Source organism: Anomaloglossus baeobatrachus, chromosome 7 (genome assembly GCF_048569485.1).
Source record: "Anomaloglossus baeobatrachus isolate aAnoBae1 chromosome 7, aAnoBae1.hap1, whole genome shotgun sequence".
Lineage (NCBI taxonomy): Eukaryota > Metazoa > Chordata > Amphibia > Anura > Aromobatidae > Anomaloglossus > Anomaloglossus baeobatrachus.
Window position 1 is genome coordinate 261,508,356 of NC_134359.1, and position 21,872 is coordinate 261,530,227.

Genomic DNA, 21,872 nt, shown 5'->3' on the forward strand with positions numbered 1-21,872 from the left:
ACGAGTATCAAGCACCCGAGCATGGTAGTGCCCGCTCATCACTAGTTACGAGTATAGAGCACCCGAGCATGGTTGTGTCCGCTCATCACTAGTTACGAGTACCGAGCACCCGAGCATGGTAGTGCCCGCTCATCACTAGTTACGAGTATCAAGCACCCGAGCATGGTAGTGCCCGCTCATCACTAGTTACGAGTATAGAGCACCCGAGCATGGTAGTGCCCGCTCATCACTAGTTACAAGTACCGAGCACCCGAGCATGGTAGTGCCCGCTCATCACTAGTTACGAGTACCGAGCACCCGAGCATGGTAGTGCTCAGCCATCACTAGTTACGAGTACCGAGTACCCGAGCATGGTAGTGCCTGCTCATCACTAGTTACGAGTACCGAGCACCTGAGCATGGTAGTGCCCGCTCATCACTAGTTACGAGTACCGAGCACCTGAGCATGGTAGTGCCCACTCATCACTAGTTACGAGCACCTAAGCATGGTAGTGCCTGCTCATCACTATCACTAGTTACAAGTACCGAGCACCTGAGCATGGTAGTGCCCGCTAATCACTAGCTATGAGTACTGAGCACCCGAGCATGGTAGTGCCCGCTCACTAGCTACGAGTACTGAGCACCCGAGCATGGTAGTGCCCGCTCATCACTAGTTACGAGTACCGAGCACCCGAGCATGGTAGTGCCCGCTCATCACTAGTTACGAGTATCAAGCACCCGAGCATGGTAGTGCCCGCTCATCACTAGTTACGAGTATAGAGCACCCGAGCATGGTAGTGCCCGCTCATCACTAGTTACAAGTACCGAGCACCCGAGCATATGGTAGTGCCCGCTCATCACTAGTTACGAGTACCGAGCACCCGAGCATGGTAGTGCTCAGCCATCACTAGTTACGAGTACCGAGTACCCGAGCATGGTAGTGCCCGCTCATCACTAGTTATGAGTACTGAGCACCCGAGCATGGTAGTGCTGACTCATCACTAGTTACGAGTAGTGAGCACCCGAGCATGGTAGTGCCTGCTCATCACTATCACTAGTTACAAGTACCGAGCACCTGAGCATGGTAGTGCCCGCTCATCACTAGTTACGAGTACTGAGCACATGAGCATGGTAGTGCCTGCTCATCACTAGTTACGAGTACTGAGCACCCGAGCATGGTAGTGCTCGCTCATAACTAGTTACGAGTACTGAGCACCCGAGCATGGTAGTGCCTGCTCATCACTAGTTATGAGTACCGAGCACCCGAGCATGGTAGTGCCCGCTCATCACTAGTTACGAGTACCAAGCACCCGAGCATGGTAGTGCTGACTCATCACTAGTTATGAGTAGTGAGCACCCGAGCATGGTAGTGCCCGCTCATCACTATCACTAGTTACAAGTACCGAGCACCTGAGCATGGTAGTGCCCGCTAATCACTAGCTATGAGTACTGAGCACCCGAGCATGGTAGTGCCCACTCACTAGCTACGAGTACTTAGCACCCGAGCATGGTAGTGCCCGCTCATCACTAGTTACGAGTACCGAGCACCCGAGCATGGTAGTGCCCGCTCATCACTAGTTACGAGTATCAAGCACCCGAGCATGGTAGTGCCCGCTCATCACTAGTTACGAGTATAGAGCACCCGAGCATGGTAGTGCCCGCTCATCACTAGTTACAAGTACCGAGCACTCGAGCATGGTAGTGCCCGCTCATCACTAGTTACGAGTACCGAGCACCCGAGCATGGTAGTGCTCAGCCATCACTAGTTACGAGTACCGAGTACCCGAGCATGGTAGTGCCCGCTCATCACTAGTTATGAGTACTGAGCACCCGAGCATGGTAGTGCCTGCTCATCACTAGTTACGAGTACCGAGCAACTGAGCATGGTAGTGCCCACTCATCACTAGTTACGAGCACCTAAGCATGGTAGTGCCTGCTCATCACTATCACTAGTTACAAGTACCGAGCACCTGAGCATGGTAGTGCCCGCTAATCACTAGCTATGAGTACTGAGCACCCGAGCATGGTAGTGCCCGCTCACTAGCTACGAGTACTGAGCACCCGAGCATGGTAGTGCCCGCTCATCACTAGTTACGAGTACCGAGCACCCGAGCATGGTAGTGCCCGCTCATCACTAGTTACGAGTATCAAGCACCCGAGCATGGTAGTGCCCGCTCATCACTAGTTACGAGTATAGAGCACCCGAGCATGGTAGTGCCCGCTCATCACTAGTTACAAGTACCGAGCACCCGAGCATATGGTAGTGCCCGCTCATCACTAGTTACGAGTACCGAGCACCCGAGCATGGTAGTGCTCAGCCATCACTAGTTACGAGTACCGAGTACCCGAGCATGGTAGTGCCCGCTCATCACTAGTTATGAGTACTGAGCACCCGAGCATGGTAGTGCTCGCTCATCACTAGTTACGAGTACCAAGCACCTGAGCATGGTAGTGCCCGCTCATCACTAGTTATGAGTATAGAACACCCGAGCATGGTAGTGCTCACTCATCACTAGTTATGAGCACCTAAGCATGGTAGTGCCTGCTCATCACTAGTTACGAGTACCGAGCACCTGAGCATGGTAGTGCCCACTCATCACTAGTTATGAGCACCTAAGCATGGTAGTGCCTGCTCATCACTAGTTACGAGTACCGAGCACCTGAGCATGGTAGTGCTCACTCATCACTAGTTATGAGCACATGAGCATGGTAGTGCCCGCTCATCACTAGTTACGAGTACCGAGCACCTGAGCATGGTAGTGCTCACTCATCACTAGTTACGAGCACCTAAGCATGGTAGTGCCTGCTCATCACTAGTTACGAGTAACGAGCACTCTGATTGTGAATATGCCATAAATGTTTAGGACTAAAATACCCCTATGCCAATTTTAAAATAGTAAAAAAGAAAATTTTTTTTTACTAAATATAACAATAAACTTAATATCCCAGTATAATAAAGGTATTCAGAGTAGAATGTATGATACAGAAAGAATACAACAAAAAGAAAAGTTGAAATTGAAAGATAATATAAAAAATATAGATTGGTAGTGGTTATCTAATCAGTAGGAGAGCCTAACAGAAAGTGTTTCATTTCCCTCCAGCACCCCCACAGGTGAGATGAGGCATTACACTGTGGTCCTCCAGAGCTAGAAATGCTCTTTGTTGTTGCTCTGCCTCCTACGTGAACATTGAGGCCTACAATGAACTCATGGGTCTTGTAAACCAGACCTTCCATGAAAATTCTACAGATTATGGCAGATAAAAACCTACTACTAGTCCAACCCTGCGGTGTTCACATGAGGATGTTTTTCATAATCTTTCATAAACCAAATGTCTTACCGGAAGTCCTAGTGGATATTGATGCATTGCCCACAATTTGCCCCTTTGATTCAACTTCTATGTCATAAACGTCACCTATAATTATCAGCCCATCGATGTGACAGATGCATTTGTTAGGTATTCTGGAGTTCTCATAGTATTCATTATCTAAAACCTGGCAACAGACAATTCTGAAATGGGGAAAAAAAAACCAAAAATATAAAAAATAATATATATATATATTTATTTTTAAATATATACACATTATATATATTGGATTAGAATTGTTGTTACGTACTTGTTATAAATTTCGTCTCTGCATTTTAATTGGAAATCTGAACTGCAGTTGGCGCCTCCATTCACGACTTCCCAAAAACAAACCATTTTTGAATCAAAATCATTCACACAGTCCAAATTTTTAATCCTAGGGAGGTCTTGAGCTGTAAATTAGGAAAAATAAAATTATTTTTATATATATATATATATGTATATATATATGTATATATATATATATATATATGTATATATATGTATATATATATATATATATATATGTGTATATATATATATATATATATACATATGTGTATATATATATATATATATATAAATAAAATGTATATATATATAAATACATTTTTATATATATATATATATATATATATATATATATATATATATATACAGTATGTACACGGTATATCCATGAAGTAAATGCGTTCATCTGTATCATTGCCTTCATTCAATAATCTATAACATAAGACTCTCCAGCTGTAACTTCCAGCAATTAGGGGTTATATACGAGTACATTGAAAAACTATTCCTTCCTCCCATTTTTTTCACATTAAACCCACAAGCTTAATGTTATACACCAAAACTAAGTTGAAAGTGTTTGTGAAGTCTAAAGGAAATTATACACGGTTTTCTATATATTTGAAAAATATAGATCTCTAAATTGTGATGTGCCTTAGTATTCAGACCCCCTGAATCAATACTTTTGTAGGACCACCTTTTGCTGCAATTACTGCGGCAAGTCTTTTGGGGGATGTCTCTATCAACATTGCACATTTAGAGCTGACATTTTTGCCCATTCCTCTAAATATCTCTAGCTCAGTGAGATTGGATGGAGGCAATTTTCATGTCTTGTCACAAATTCTCAATGTGATTTAGGTCTAGACTGTGATGGGGCCATTCACACATGAATATGCTCTGATCTAAACCTTCTACTGTAGCTCTGGCAGGATTTTTAGGGTGAACCTACACCCCAGTCTCAAGACTTTTGCAGCCTCTAAAAGGTTTTCCTCCAGCATTGACCTGTATGTAGCTTCTTCCATCTTTCCGTCACCTCTGACTAGCTTCCCTACCTTTGCTGAAGAAAAGGCTCCCCCCAGCATGAAGCTGCCACCATGCGTGACTGTGGGGATGCTGTTTTCAGGGTAATATGCACTGTTAGCTTTCCGATCACATAGCGTTTTGTGTTTAGCACAACAAGTTCAACTTTGGTCTCAGCTGACCAGAGCACCTTGTTTCACATGCTGTGTCGCCTACATGCTTTTTTGTAAACAGGATTTCGTATGTCTTGCTTTAAAAAATGTAGCAAAGAGCAAATACTTGGCACTCAAATAGTTGAACAAACTGGTATTTTATTGAGTAAGCTTGACCAGATACAGCACAGACGTTTCAGCCTAACATAGACCTTTATCAATGTGCGGTGTAGATGGTCTGCTCAGCTTGTGAGTGAAAGTAGCACTGGTATAGCTCACGGTGTCCACCATTGTATGGCACAAACCCCCCCAAAAAACATCTGCGCTGTATCTGGTCAAGCTTAATCAAAAAAATACCAGTTTCTTCAACTATTTGAGTGCCAAGTATATGCTCTATGCTACATACGAGACTGAATCCTACTAGAGCACCTACTGCACAGAAGTGGCTTGTTTATCCACAACATTGCTTTCAAAAATGTCTTTCTTCTTCTCCACTCTTCAGAAGACCAGATTTGTGGAGTATATGACTATTAGTTGTCCTGTGCACAGATTCTCCCACCTGAGCTGTGGCTCTCTGCAGCTCCTCCAAAGTGACCATGGGTCTCTTGGCTTCTTCTCTATTTTGTGCTCTCCTTACTTGAGATGTCAGTTTAGGTGGACGGCCATGTCTTGGTAGGTTTGCAGTTATGCCATACTACTTCCATTTTTGGCTGAAGGATTGAGCGATGCTCCATGAGATGTTCAGAGCTTGGGCTATTTTTTATAACCTAACCCTGTTCTCGAATAAATCACTGAGGACTTCACAGGTCAACTGTAGTTATACTGAGAATAAATCACACACAAGGGAACTCAATTTACTAATTATGTGACTTCCGGAGGCAAGACTACAGGGGGGCTGAATACAAATGCACATCACAATTATTAAATTTAAATTTTTTAAATATTTACAAAACCATACATAATTTCTTTTACGCTTCACAAACACTTTTTACTTATTGTTGGTATACAACATAAAATATGTTTAAGTTTCTGGATGTAATATGAAAAAATGCGGAAATGTTCACGGGGTATGAATACTTTTTTCAAGGCACAGTAGATATTTACATTCATAAACCCATAGACTTTCTATTGAATTTGTACACCCCTGTGCACATGCTCTTGGATAAGCTTTTACCCCTTGGTTTGATTAATCAGAGGGTCAGTGCTACTAATTGAGGCTTTAGCATATCTGTCATTTCAGGTGACTTTTCAAAAGAAGCCGCCCTGTGTTTTCTGCATTTTTCACCAGCTTTCTCCTTTGCGGTCTCCATCTCTAATTTTCAGTTGTTTCTGAGTCAGTAGAAGGAAACTATCTGCTATGATGTCTCTCATGCGCAGCACACTGAGACATGGAGGATTCCTGCTTTCCTGTCTATATATAACACATGTTCAGAAGCACCAGCGTGGAAGACATTCAACAGCACTACTGTGCAGTGTAACTGTGAATACAGCACTGGGATGAGATAAAACACTTACAAGAAAAGCAGCTACAGGCTTGTGGGTCTCTGTGCCTCTCTCACTCTGTTCCACCCCCTTCTTCTTTCCATAGACTTTGATAGACAGCTCCATAGACTTCAATAGGCAGCTATAATCTGATACTTCAGTTAGTCTGTCTTGTTTGGTCAAATACATAATAGAAAGCATCTGCAGATCTGTTGGTCTCTGTGCCTCTTTATCTCTCTCTCTCTCCCTCTGTTCCACCCCCTTCCCCTTTCCATAGACTTTGATAGACAGCTCCATAGACTTCAATAGGCAGCTGTAATCTGATACTTCAGTTAATCTGTCTTGTTTTGTCAAATACATAATAGAAAGCATCTGCAGGTCTGTTGGTCTCTGTTCTCTGTGCCTCTTGATCTCTCTTTCTCCCTCTGTTCCACCCCCCTTCCCCTTTCCATAGACTTTGATAGACAGCTCCATAGATTTCAATAGGCAGCTGTAATCTGTTACTTCAGTTAGTCTGTCTTGTTTTGTCAAATACATCATAGAAAGCATCTGCAGGTCTGTTGGTTTCTGTACCTTTTTTATCTATCTTCCTCTGTTTCACCCCCTTCCCCCTTTCATAGACTTTAATAGACACCTCCATAGACTTCAATAGGCAGCTGGAATCTGATACTTCAGTTACTTTGTCTTGTTTTGTCACAGTATTCATAGTTTTTTTTGCAAAGATTTTCTTAGTGAATGATGACTTCAGTAGGCAAGTAAGAAGCGGCTTATAAGTAGAGAAATAAGTATATTTGTTTTATAAGATATATTACAAAGAGTCTTATATTCAGCTGTATTATTGATTTCTGCAAAGTTTGTCAAAGTAACTATGACTATTTAAGAGCTTAGTTATTCACTATTATCATTAAATGGGTATTCCCATCTACAAGATCCAATCTGAGTATGTACAGTAGAAGGTGTAATAATAATAGCAGTGTACCGACAATAGAGGCAGGCTATGGAACCACTATGGGGCCTGTGAATCAGGTGGGCCCACTGCCAGCACTAGCACCGGGCTCCCCTATCATCCCGTGCCCCACCTCCCGAGGGACGTGTGAAGCCCGGTCGTCCCAGGGACATCGATCCACCTTCGGGGACGCTACAGGGTCTTCTTCAGTAAATGGCAACAGGTATGTCAGTTTTTAATTATTTAACGTGACGCCACTCACGGCTTGAGGTCAGGGATATGGGTGACCGCCACTGCAGATTTTAGGAGCATCCGGGGCTGATGGAGTCTGCAGTCAGATGGTGTGGCCTCCCGTGAGTGAGGCTGGCCCCAGGGCTCAGGTGTGTAGGGTAGTGGGTCCAGGAATAATCCAGTCAGAGTCCAACATGTCTTCCAATTGATCTGTACTTACTTCTGCTGTTATTGAGTGGACCCGGGCGATGCTTCAATAAACCAGGTGAACCAGGAGTTCCTTCAGGCCAGTCTAGGGGTACCTGGTAACTCGCCTTCCTAGCACTTCCTTGTTCGGATAACCCCTGACTTGAAGTACCGTGGGATTCATCCAGGGAGTCGCTACTGCCTTTTTGACCCGTTTGCCGGCAGCGTGGACCAAGTGAGATGGCTCCAGGCTTTATCCTCTTATGGGCCCCTTCGTTGCTGCTGAGGCTTGGACTCTGGAAGGTTGGTGAGGGACTTGTAGTTCCCCTCACCGGCAGGTTTAGCAGATCAATAAATGGACATCTACTCTAGGGACCTGTTCCCCGTACGTGCCTAGTCACCGGATCCCCGTGCTTGACTGACTCTCTCTCTGTCTTTCTGACTGACTGGTCAGTAACCATTCTCCCACGCTAACGGCTACTCCACGCGTGCAGGGTCTGACTAGTGTGAGCGTGCGTCTGCGTCTCCTAGCAACGCTGCTCACCACTACCAGACTGACTCTCCTGCTTTCCTTTCCTGACAGCCTCTGCACTTTAACCTCCAGCCCCTCCACTACACCCCTTGATAATAATTGTAGGCTAGAACCCAGTCTAGGGACTGCCCAAGGGTCCCATCTAATGGTGTGGGAGACCTGGTTACTATGTGTCTGTGCATACACACCTCTTTCCGGCCTTTAGAACAACCTGGAAGCACTGTCCCAGCATGGGTGCAGCACTCAGTGGTGCCTGACCAGGTCAGGGGCGCCACATTCGCACTTTCAGTTCTATCGGCATGACAGAAATTGAAAGCAATGATGAGAGAGTGACGGCTCCTTCTGTCATCGTTCTCCTGCTGTGTCTCTGTGGTACACTGATGTGACAGCACAGAGGAGCGTGGTGACGTCACTAGTGCACGCCTCTGTACTGAGATCTGCAAAGTGGCAGAACAGTGGACACGCTGAGGAGACCAGAGCAGCGGGGCAAGGAGGAGAAGTGAATATTTATGCATTTAATCACGGTGGCCAGAGGACTATGGAGGTGCATTAAATAATATGGGAGTTGCATAAAAGTATATGGGGGCTGCATAATACTATATTGGGGTGCACAATATGGGGGTTCACTATATGTGGGCTGCATACTACCATATGGAAGAATATAAGGAGTGCATAATACTAAATGGGGGCATATAAGGGGTGCATAATACTATATGGAGGAATATAAGAGGTGCAAAATACTATACGTAGGAATATAAGGGGTGCATAATACTATATGGAGGAATATAAGGGGTGCATAATACTATACGGAGGAATATAAGGGGTGCATAATACTCTATGGAAGACTATAAGGAGTGCATATTACTATATGGAGGAAAATAAGAGGTGCATAATACTATAGGGAGGAATAACCTATCCACTGTGCTTGTACTGTACAATGCAGCGTCTTGGATGCAGCCAAAACATGCTGCATCCAAAACGCTGTGAAGACTGATCGTGGGCACGCACCCTTACTGTCACTATATGAGTGGATGTAACCTACTACATATTTCGATAGGATCTTGGAGATGGGAATACCCCTTTAAATGACATTTCCTACACTTTATTTTTACATTTTAGTTTAGGTATGGTAAAAACGAGGTGTACGTTTAACAAATTTTGCATAAATCAATAGTACAGGTGATTATAAGAAACTTTGTATGATATTGTTTCAGAGAATTCTGCTTTTTTCTCAACTTATCAGCCACTTCTTCTCCTAATCCTCCTCCTTGACATTATCCTCTCTGGAAAAACAGCTCATCTCAGACTGACAGCCCACTGAAGTGTCTCTTTTGATAGGGGATGAGAGAGGAGGAATGAGGACACAAGTAGATGGAGACAGATGGAAATTATGCGGAGCTTTCTAAAAAGTCTTTTACCTCATCCCAAAATTGTGCTGAGCTTTCTAAAAAGTCTTTTACCTCATCCCAGAGCTGGAATCCCATCTACTCAGCTCAATAGTGTTATACAATGTCCACCATTTTGCTGCTGCTTATGGTTGTGTGCTAAATAAGGAATTAAGAGCAGTAATCCTTTTCTGTGGGCTGTGCTTTGTATGTGAGTCATTACAGCAGATAGTCTCTTCCCACCAGCTCAGAATCAATTACAAATTAATAGGAAAAAGCCTGCACAGGGGAAAACCAGTGAAAACGTAGGATACAAGTAATGGGCAAAGATAATGTTATCCGAAATCAACGCAAAGGGCAGCTAATTCTTAAAATCCGTTTATTGACGACAAACAGAGATACCGAAAAGGATGAACTGTAAAATGTAAAATTTGAAGGACATCTTATACATGTAAAAATCTTTTGTGGAAAACTGTAAAAAAAATCCAAAATCACCCTCCATATCTAAAGCAGATAACTTACAGGCACTTGGTGCAATTACTAATACAGCAATCCATAGCAAGCTGCTCCTTGCAACCACCGATTCCACCCGCAAGGTTTTCATTGTCTTGATTTCAAGGAGATTTTAATAAAGCCTGCAGAATAAGAACCATTAATCAGATGTCAAAATCATATTGAGACAAGTGTATCTTACCTGATAATGGACCAGTTACTCCTCCATCCCATTATTGTACAGTGCCTAAAGGAGACACTTTTCAGAATACAAGTCATGGGGGAAAAAACTCTAAGGGGGGCTTTACACGTTGCGACATCGCTTCCGAAATATCGTCGGGGTCACGTCGTTAGTGACGCACATCCGGCGCTGGTAACGACGTCGCAACGTGTAAATCCTAGATGCGTCGAAAATCGGTGATCTGTGTAGCGTCGGTCATTTTCATAATGTCGGGTCGTCGCAGATACGATGTTGTTTGTCGCTCGTGCAGCACCACACATCGCTGTGTGTAAACCCGCAGGAGCGACAAACATCACCTTACCTGCGTCCCGACGGCAATACGGAAGGGAGAAGGTGGGCGGGATGTTATGTCCTGCTCATCTCCGCCCCTCCGCTTCTATTGGCCGGCCGATTAGTGACGTCGCGGTGATGTCGCTGTGACGCCGAACGCACCTCCCCCTTGAAGGAGGGATTGTTCGGCAGTCACCGCAACGTCGCCGAGCAGGTATGTGCGTGTGATGCTGCCGTAGCGATAATGTTCGCTATGGCAGCAATCACTACATATCGCATGTGCGACGGGGTCGATGTCGCAACGTGTAAAGTACCCCTAAGGCTGTAAAGTATGCTGGGATATTTCAGCTCTGAAGTCTGTAGAAGTGTGAATGCAGCTCTGTGGTCTAATACAGGCTGTAGGTCAGGAAAAAGGTACAGTAGTGTGAAATTGGCTCAGCGCTCCTTTTATATGAAGAGACTAGCATATTCCCACTGCCCAGATAAATAGCTCTATACAGCGCCCAGATAAATAGTTCCATAGAGTGCCCAGATAAATAGCTCCATACAGTGCCCAAATAAATAGCTCCATGCATTGCCCAGATAAATAGCTCAATGCAGTATGTCTGTGGGTTGAGGCCCTTGTCTGCCTGCGCTGATCACAGACATCTTGGAAGTTAGCAGTTCCAGAATCTGTAGTCTCCACAGATCCTGATACCACCATGACAGTTAGGGCTGCTTCTCACTTGCGAGTTTCTCGCAGTAGAGCAATGCGAGAAAATCTCGCATTGGAATCGGACACGTTAGTGAATGATTCAGCTCTCATCTGCGATTTTTTTTTCAGTCCGAATCGGACTGAGAAAAAAATCGCAGCATGCTGCTTTTTTGCGAGTTTCTACTGCGAGTTTCTCCAATGCAAGTCTATGGGAGCGTGTAAAAAATCGGATGTCACGGGACGGCACTCACACCATCCTAGTGACATCCGATTTTCTAAATACATTTCTCGCATGTTTCCTAAAACACTGGAAACGAGCGATGTCTCCCAATGTCTGTCAATCACTATTCTCTGTCAGTCGGTCTCTCCCTCTCGGTCTCTATTCTCTCTCTGTCGGTCCGTCACTATCTCTGTCCCTCTCTCACAGTCTGTCGGTCATTTTCCCCTCCTCTCTCATACTCACCGTTCCCCGATCCCCGGCGCGGCGCTGCACGGCATTCACACTGCTGCGGCGGCTTTTACTATTTTGAAAAAGCCGGCCGCTCATTAAACAATCTCGTATTCCCTGCTTTCCCCGCCCACAGGCGCCTATGATTGGTTGCAGTGAGACACGCCCCCACGCTGAGTGACAGGTGTCTCACTGCACCCAATCACAGCAGCCGGTGGGCGGGTCTATACTGTGCAGTGAAATAAATAAATAAATAATTAAAAAAAATGGCGTGCGGTCCTCCCCAATTTTAATACCAGCCAGATAAAGCCATACGGCTGAAGGCTGGTATTCTCAGGATGGGGAGCTCCACGTTATGGGGAGCCCCCCAGCCTAACAATATCAGCCAACAGCCGCCCAGAATTGCCGCATACATTATATGCGACAGTTCTGGGACTGTACCCGGCTCTTCCCGATTTGCCCCGGTGCGTTGGCAAATCGGGGTAATAAGGAGTTAATGGCAGCCCATAGCTGCCACTAAATCCTAGATTAATCATGTCAGGCATCTATGAGACACCCTCCATGATTAATCTGTAAGTTACAGTAAATAAACACACACACATGAAAAAATCCTTTATTATAAATAAAAAACACAAACACATTCCCTCATTACCAATTTAATAAGCCCCAAAAAGCCCTCCATATCCGGCGTAATCCACGGACCTCCAGCGTCGCTTCCAGCATGAAGGTGACAGGAGCTGCAGAAGACACCGCCGCTCCGGTCACCTCCAAGCAGCAACTGAAGTGAGTAGCGCGATCAGCTGAGCTGTCACTGAGGTTACCCGCTGTCACTGTTGGAGGATCCAGCTTTATCTGGCTGGTATTAAAATTGGGGAGGACCGCACGCCATTTTTTTAAATTATTTATTTATTTCACTGCACAGTATAGACCCGCCCACCGGCTGCTGTGATTGGGTGCAGTGAGACACCTGTCACTCAGCGTGGGGCGTGTCTCACTGCAACCAATCATAGGTGCCTGTGGGCGGGGAAAGCAGGGAATACGAGATTGTTTAATGAGCGGCCGGCTTTTTCAAAATAGTAAAAGCCGCCGGAGCAGTGTGAACGCCGTGCAGCGCGGCGCCGGGGATCGGTGAGTATGAGAGAGGGCTGCTAACTTCAGTCACTCGGGGGATTAGTGGTCACCGGTGAGCCCTTCACTGGTGACCGCTAATCAGGACGCGGCACAGACAGAGCCGCAGCATGACAATGAAGTCGGGTTAAGTTCACCCGAGTTCATTCTGATTGTGCGGCTCTGTCTGTGTCTGCTGTCAGCGGCCATGTAGCAGAGCTGAATGGCAGATGACATAGTAAAAAATACGCATTACACACGCATTACACACGCATTACACACGCTAGTAAAATCATTAATTTATTCAGAAATAGCATCGCACTTGCGTTACACTCGCACCTAACGTGAACTAAAATCAGCCGAGTTTTCTTCAGCCCAGTCGGACCGATTTTACTCGCATAGATGTGTTTCCACCCTTACTGATACCTGCAAAAATCTCCTCGTGACAAATCAATAGCAAAACAATCAAACAAACTGCACTTTTTTACTGTACAGGTCTATCACTGTGTCTCTGCTCCAGGGATTGTGTATAGGCTGCAGCGGTAACGTCATGTTGACAGCACTGCAGACAATTACTGAGCTCTTCAAGATTTGGATGGTAAGAGCTGCTGAAATCAGTGACTGGCTGCAGCGCTGTCAACAATATATCATTGCTGCAGACAAATAAGAGATTAGGTGGTGGAGACACCTGTAACTTTTCACAATAGTACGTTCTAGGGATGGGACGTATGTATGCAGCGGGCTCAGGAGCTGAACCTGCTCAATACACGGCAGATGCCGGCTGTGTAGTGCAGCCAGCACCTTCATCTAACAGCACCAATCCGATCCAGATAAATCTGTAAAAATGTAATTAACCCATATACTAAAAGAACTTGTACTAACCTGAAGAATCAGGCCACCAGGTCATTTTCGCATCAGAATAAAAGACATAAAACGAAACCTAAAGACAAAATAAAAACATTTTATCTTAGTTGTATTTTTATTTATAGATTTATTTATTTATTGAATGATGTCATTCAGAACAACAACTTCTCTAACAAAAAATAAGCCCTTATATGACTATGTGGACAGAAAAATAAAAGAAAAAGTTACGGGTCTTGGAAGGAAGAGAATAAAAAAAATCTAAAGGCCAAACACTGATATTGGATGCATCTTTGAGGGGCTAGTATAACAAATTAGCCTCATTTAAGAAAATGTTTTTTGTTGTGTTTTTCAAAATTTATTTTTTACATTTGTTTCACAAATGTGATTTATTAGCATATTTAAAGCGCACCAATCACCAGGATTTTCTTATATATCCTAAAGCCAGTGCTATACTGGCGCTATCATGCTGATTCTATACATACCTTTAGTTGTGAGATTGGATGTATACTTTCTGAAACACAAGCAAGTAAAATTTGTAAAATGTACAGATTTTTGATTGGCAGCAGCTGCCGAGCATCTAATAGCTGGGGTGGGTTTTGATAGTGATTTCCACCCCCCTGCCTGTCCATCCTCCCCCTATCTGTTATTTATGCTAATTCTATTATAACATTGTTTTACTAAGTGACAAGAAGGACCTGTGCTGATGTCATAACCATGTGACCAGAAAGGGCGGGGCCTCAGCCAACATAGCTGATACCAGGATGCAACATTATTTTTCTGTTGGCTGAGGCTCCGCCCCTTCTGGTCACATGGGAATGACATCAGCAAGGTCCTTCTAGCCACTTTGATTTAGACACTACCGTTAGTAAAACGCTTCTATAATGGAATTTCATAAATAAAAGATAGGGGGAGTGTGTCGCCCAGGGAATGGGGTACTCGGTCCCGGGCAGTATATAGCTGGGAATGTCACTTTGGTGGCCGTTGCCCGGTTCCGTGTCCTGCGTGCTTTTATAAAGGGAGTATTTACAGGGGAAATAAGAGTTAATGATCATGTGACGCCACCTGCGGGTTGCGGTTATGATTGTGGAACCACCGCTGCTGAAGTGGGTACTCCCAGGGCTGGTGGTAGTGGCAGCTGTAGTGGTAGGCCCTCTGCAGGTAGGGCTGAGCCTGGGAGATGTATGGTGCAATATTAAGGGAGGCCAGTCCATAGATTGTATTAAACAGTCTTTACTCACTTTGACCCCTAGACAGCTGGTTCCGGTCCCTGTATTGCCAGTGCCAGTTGATGACTCGGTTGCTCTGTCCCCGGTACTCTCAGTGTGGTTTGGAGCCCGACTGTCCCTTGTGTTGTGGTAACAGTCTCTCTCTCTCCGTACGGCAGGCAGTGTGGACACTGTGGGGAGGTATGTGTCCGAACCCCAATCCTTGCTTTACTGCTGATGCCCCAGATCTGTAGGTCAGTGAGGCCCATGGAGGTGCCCTCACCGTGCAGATAATTGCCAGGCCATCTAAAACTGTCACCTGACCTAGGGTCCTGTGCCCCGTGTGTGCTCCGGTCCCAGCGGTACTTCATTGTACCTGCACTGGCAACCTTGCTCCCGTGCCCCCGGGTCACCGTTACATGGACCCAGCTCGAGGCACACTTTACTTCCTTCACTACTACTCATCTAGCTGCCTTGTCCCCTCCCACCAGGTGGTCTAGCCTTTCTGGTTTGGCTCCGCCCTCTGGGTGGCCATCCCCTTTACCTCCGACTGCCCAATGAGCCCTGGTGTGCGTGTCAACTGGGATTTTGGTTGTGTGTTGCTGTTGCTGGCACTGGTGTTACAGGTCCCAGGGGGTAGGTCCTGCATCCCTGAGAGGATGCAGTTCCCTGCGGTGCCCTGAGGGGCTCAGGGGCGCTACAGGAGGAACAACAGGTAGGGGGGCAGAAATCACTATTAAAACCCACCCCAGCTATTAGATGCTCGGCAGCTGCTGCCAATCAAAAACCTGTACATTTGTGTAACTTTACTTGCTTGTTTTTCAAAACCTATACATTCGAGCTGACAACTAAAGGTATGTATAGAATCAGTATGATAGTGTCAGTATAGCACTGGCTTTAGGTTATATAGGAAAATCCTGGTGATTGGTGCGCTTTATGTTTTTTTAAGCCCAGCATTATTATCTTTTTAACGTTTGTTGTTGTTGTTTTTTTTTAAAAAATCCGTAACAAATAATAAATCTAAGAAGTTTCCTTCCCTTCTTGGCACCACATACTGCTAATTCCTATTTGAGTTCTGCAGAAATAATGTCCGTGTTGACTCGTACACGTCACAGGACCATCTGTTTGTTATTGCTTTTATTTCCTCGTCGTTGTAAGGACTTTAACCCATCACAAGTTTAAGGCTCAATCATTCTGGAAACAGAGAGAAAAGAACTATGGAGTAAATCTCTGGCAGGGACATACGGTAGCTACCGTGATTCCCCGAAAATAAGACAAGGTTTTATATTATTTTTGCTGGGGCTTACTTTCAGGGGATGTCTTATAATTTCCCATGAACAACAATCAACATTTATTCTTGAACAAAAAAAATCAACATTTGTTCAAATCTAATCATCATCACATTCTAGAACATCAACATTTTGTGTTACTCCTATTACTGGTTCAGATGCACATTTTCTGTGTGATCCGCTATTCTCATGGTGCAGAACTGTCTTGTAGCATTGGGTACACACTATATTTACAAAGGTGTAAATTACCTGCTTAAATTTATTATTCTCTATGTACTGCTAATTTACCCCCAAAAGAAAGCAGACACCCGCTAAGGCTACTTTCACACATCCGGTTTGAGCCCTGCGGCTCAATCCGGCTGTGAAAACTATGCAACGGATGCGGCGAAAACACCGCATCCTTTGCATAAGTTTTTACATGCGGCCGTTCCGGTTTTTTCCGGTTGCGGCATGCTACTGAGCATGCGCAGTGGAAAAAACCGCATGCGACGACCAGATGCGTTTTTTTCCGCATCGCGCCGCATCCGGCCTCCATAGGGATGCAGTGAAAAATGCACCGCAGCGGCCGGATGCGGCGCGATGCGGTGTTTTTTGCCGGAGCAAAAAACGTTGCAGGGAACGTTCGATCCTGCCGCCGCATCAGCTAAATCTGCCGCATGCGGCAAAAACCGGACCGAGCGCAAGCCCCTGCGGCACAATACGGCACTAATGTAAGTCTATGCAAAAAAAAAACGCAATCGGCGTTACAAAAGCCGGTTGCGGTTTTTCTGCAGAACGCCGTATTGTGCCGCAGAGCAAAAATCCGGATGTGTGAAAGCAACCTTAAAGAATCGCACTTACCAGACCCCACACTGTTAGAGTTGAGAAGTGAATGGGCTCTCACATACAGATCTGCATCACTATCAGTTCCTTCCTGAGTTCCACAGCGGTTGGCTCCCCCTGGTGACTGGAAGCAGTATCACTCGCATGGAGTGATACTGGTACCCAATCTTTTTGTGAGAGCTGCAGTGCAATGCACCTGGAATGACAAGGGACCTGACAGTAACGCAGATCTCTGTGTGAGAGACCATCCACCATTGACACTTGCCATCTGTAATTGTTTGGAGTCTGGTGAGTATGATTATTTATTGTCTACTTTCTTTTGGGGGTCTCTGCTTTCTTTTGGGGATGTCTGTTTTCTTTTGGAGGTGTCTGCTTTCTTTTAGTGGTGTCTGTTTTCTTTTAGGGGTGTCTGCTTTCTTTTGGGGGTTTCTGCTTTCTTTTGGTGGTGTCTACTTTCTTTTGAGGATCTCTGCTTTCTTTGGGGGATCTCTACTTTCTTTTGGGGGTGTGCTTTTTTGTGGTGTCTGCTTTCTTTTGGGGGTGCCTGCTTTCTTTTGGGGGTGCCTGCTTTATTTTGGGGGTGCCTGCTTTATTTTGGGGGTGTCTGTTTTCTTTTAGGGAGGTCTACTTTCTTATGGGGGTGTCTGTTTTATTTTGGGGGTGTCTGCTTTATTTTGGGGGTGTCTGCTTTCTTTTGAGGATGTCTGCTTTCTTTGGGGGTGTCTGCTTTCTTTTCAGCATGTCTGCTTTCTTTTATGAAAGGTCCTGCTGTATTCATTAACTGTTTTAGCTGCTTGGACATTTCCTTATGGAACAACAGGGCTTATTTTTGGACTAGGGCTTATATTTTAGGCATACTCAAAAAAGCCACCAAAACCTTACTAAAGAGTATTTTTGGGAAAACAGGGAAATAGTAAGAGGGAATGCAGCAACACCCAGGTTTTTGATGCTTGAGGAGACCCAAAGAACACCAATAAAAAAAAAAGATGCATCGTAGTTGGGGGAATGTTACTGATGTATAATCAGTGCATTCGACCCTTGGCACAATGCAGTTTGTCATTCATGTCAGCCTACAGTATAGTCTGCCTATGCAGCGAGCACAGGATCATCAATTGCAAAAATAGATGTATTATGTGATTGTTCTATTTTCCAAACCCTAAATATTCAGTAACCAATTCCCCAAAACTTAGGACGCTGTGTAAAATGTAAAGAAAACAAGAATGCAATGATTTGGAAAATCTCTTTGGAACAGATAACAAGCTGGATGGTCCCTCTCCATAAAGAAAATTGACCACAGAACAGTTTTCTATTTTGTCGCATTCCTTTATAAATGAGCTTTGACCCAGAGAAGAAGGCAGCACTTCTAGCTTGTGTTGATATATGGCTTCTTCTTTGCGTGATGGAGCTGTAAATTGCATTAATGGATTGCATGGCAAATTGTGTGCACATATCTAGAAGTATTCCTGAGCCCATGCAGTGATATGCAGTGATTTACATGACCATATCATGCCTGTTTTAATGCAGTACCGACTTTGGGCTCATAGATCACCAACATCCAACATTGACCATCTCCCTTTTCCCTTGTGAACATGTATTTCTCCAGAATCTCTATTTTTTTTTTTCATCATATTATATACAGTAGATGGTTGGATATTCAATGTCTTTGCAATTTTACATTGAAGAATATTTTTCTGAAATTGTTCTACAATTTTTTTAGACGCAGCTGTTCACAGATTGGGAACCTCTGACCATCTTTGCTTCTGAGAGACTCTGCCTCTCTACCATGCTCTTTTTATACAGAGTCATGTGAGAAAGTTGAAAATTAACCCTCTAGTTGTTTTCCCTCAGTACCACTTACTTTTCCAGCCTTTTGTTAAACCTGTCACAGCTTTTTGGAAATGTGACAAATGTTCTAAATTGGCCAAAAAACTTTGAATAGAAATTTGTCTAACATTCAACTTCTAATTTCTGATGTGTTCTATGTTCTTCTGTGAATAAAATACGGCTATAAGATATTTCCACATCATTGCATTTTTGTTTTCTTTATATTTTTTTCCAAAGAATCCCAACATTTTTTATATTATTGTAGTATCCATAGGTTTACCAAAGTCACGCCTTTACTATAATTACAAATATATTATACATCAGGAGAGTAACTGATAGGGAACAGGCTTTGTGACCCCAGCCAAGCCTCAAAATTACACCTCTATCACCTGTATGTCACTTTATAAGTTTTACACTAGTACATTAAGTTTTACCCATTTTTTGGGAAAAATTAAAATAATATACTTCTCAACATTAAACCATATAGGACCGATGATGATGGTGGGTTTTGAAAACCAATTGACTTTAATAAACCACATGTCCTTCAGTTCTGATAAGCTGAACTTTATTTAGCCGTTGGCAGTGTAGATTACATCTACTGACTCCTAGGCTTTAATCAAATAATAAGAAAGGACAGAGAAAAAGAAAGTATTGAACACATTAAAAAAGAGAGGTGCAAGAAGCCATGGAAAGTCATGGCACCAGCTGAAATCTATCAGTAATTAGAAGGCAATCTCACTACTTAGTGAAAAATAATATCAGCTGGTTCAACTGATGGTCGATAAAAAGGTATCTCATTTCCAAAGTTTCACACAAGAAACATCTCATGATGGGTAAAACCAGTGAGCTATCGCAAGACCTTCACAACCTTAATTTTGCAAAACATATTGATGGCATTGGTTACAGAATACTTTTTAAACTTCTTAAGGTTCCAGTGAGCAGTGTTGGGGCCATAATGTGAAAGTGTAAAGAACAAAATTTGACTATAAATCATCCACAACCAGGTGCTCGCCACAAGATGTCAGACAGTGGAGTAAATGAATTATCAGAAGAGTTGTCCAAGAACCAAGAAGCACCCATGGAGCGCTACAGAAAGACCTAGAATCAGCAGGTATAATTCTTTCAAAGAAAACAATAAGTAATGCACCCCCCCTCCATGACCTGTATGCACACTCACCACAGAAGACTCCATTGCTGAACAAAAAACAATATTCATATTCGGTAATTGAAGGAAAGATGAATGCACAAATGTACTGAGAAATTCTTGATAAAAATGTGCTTCTATCCACGAAGATGATGAAGAGTAAATGAGCATGGACATTTCATCAAGACAATGACCCCAAACACTCAGCTAAATGCTCAATTGCTTTCAAAGAAAGAAAATAAAGCTGCTTAGAATGGCCGAGCCGATCACCTGACCTGAATCCAATAGAAAAGTTATGGAAGAAACTAAAGCTCAGAGGAACCAGGACCTTCAGGATTTGAAGAGTGTTTTGTAGAAAAGTGGGCCAAAATCACACCTGAGCAATGTATGTTTCTCCATACAGGAGGCATTCTGATGTTTTACTTTTGTACAAAGTATTAAATAAATTTCAGCATGTTCCAAACTTTTTCACTGTCATTTCTCTTTATTATACATCATGAGCCAGTGTAGATTGGGTAGATTGGATGGGTTGTTACGGGACAACTGGTGAGAGATTCATGCTAGTAGCACCTTTACAAATATATTTACTTCGAAAATTTGTTATGTATTCAATACTTATTTACTCGCTATAAATACACTGTATATATACATAGAGAGACAGAGAAAGAGAGACATTCCATGGTGAAGTATATAACACAGCAAGGTACATTGCAGGGTCTGTGGTCGGTACAGTCTTGCCAGGGAAGTCATCAGCAGGTCTGATGTTATAGATGTTATAGATAGTGGTGTGATAAGCGGCTAAACTGTGATGAAACAGCCCCTTCTCTCTGTGTCAGGGCCACTGCAGCCTGAGTCACAGGACTGTGATAAGGATCATTTAACTTCATTTGTTCCTTTTGTTACTGTAGGAAATCTACAGATTCTTATCAGAATTTCATCACTGTCACTTCTACATTTCAGTGCTCTGTAAAAGCCAGAAAAGGAAGCAAAATATGCAGCAAAACGGGTTCTAGGGAAACACGTGTGAGCCAACTGCAGCAATATACAGACATGACATATATATATATATATATATATATATATACTACCTATGTACCCAGGCGTTGCCTGGGATAGTAAATGTCTCTCTGTCTCTCTCCCAGTCTCTGTATGTGTGTCGCTGTCTGTCTGTTTCTCTGTCTTTATCTTTCCTTGTCTGTCTGTGTCCATGTCTCTGTCTGTCTGTTTCTATCTCTCTGTCTGTATTTGTATCAGTCTCTCTGTCTTCATCTGTGTCTGTCTCCATCTCTGTGTCTGTCTGTCTCCATCTCTGTGTCTGTCTCTATGTGTGTGTCTGTCTGTCTCTTTATTTCCCCGTCTGTCTCTTTCCCTGTCTGTTTCTTTCCCCGTCTGTTTCTTTCCAGGTCTGTCTCTTTCCAGGTCTGTCTCTTTGCCCGTCTGTCTCTTTCCAGGTCTGTCTCTTTGCCCGTCTGTCTCTTTGCCCGTCTGTTTTTTTCCAGGTCTGTCTCTTTCCAGGTCTGTCTCTTTGCCCGTCTGTCTCTGTCTGTCTCTTTCCACGTCTGTCTCTTTGCCCGGCTGTTTCTGTGCCCATCTGTCTCTTTGTCCAGTTGTCTTTTTGCCTGGCTGTCTTTTTGCCCAGCTGTCTCTTTGCCCGGCTGTCTCTTTCCAGGGCTGTCTCTTTCACCGTCTGTCTCTTTCCAGGTCTGTCTCTTTCCAGGGCTGTCTCTTTCCAGGTCTGTCAATTTCCCCATCTGTCTCTTTCCCCGTCTGTCTCTTTCCCCGTCTGTCTCTTTCCTCGTCGGTCTCTTTCCCGGTCTGTCTCTTTCCCGGTCTGTCTCTTTCCCGGTCTGTCTCTTTCTCATTCTGTCTATTTCCAAGTCTGTCTCTGTGCCAGTCTGTCTCTTTGCCCTTCTGTCTCTTTCCAGGGCTG

At 44.0% G+C, this 21,872-nt stretch overlaps 1 protein-coding gene across 1 annotated transcript in view; it reads right to left on the reverse strand.

Annotated features, from left to right (window-relative positions):
- IL4R (interleukin 4 receptor) overlaps nt 1–21,872 on the reverse strand; it is a 51,933-nt gene that overhangs the window by 25,065 nt on the left and 4,996 nt on the right. The window contains exons 2-5 of the mRNA XM_075318101.1: nt 13,677–13,734; nt 10,065–10,177; nt 3,595–3,736; nt 3,318–3,487 (exon numbers count right to left, since the gene is read on the reverse strand). Coding sequence (XP_075174216.1) covers nt 3,318–3,487; nt 3,595–3,736; nt 10,065–10,146 — 394 coding nt within the window. The 5' untranslated portion in view covers nt 10,147–10,177; nt 13,677–13,734. The remainder of the gene's footprint in view (nt 1–3,317; nt 3,488–3,594; nt 3,737–10,064; nt 10,178–13,676; nt 13,735–21,872) is intronic.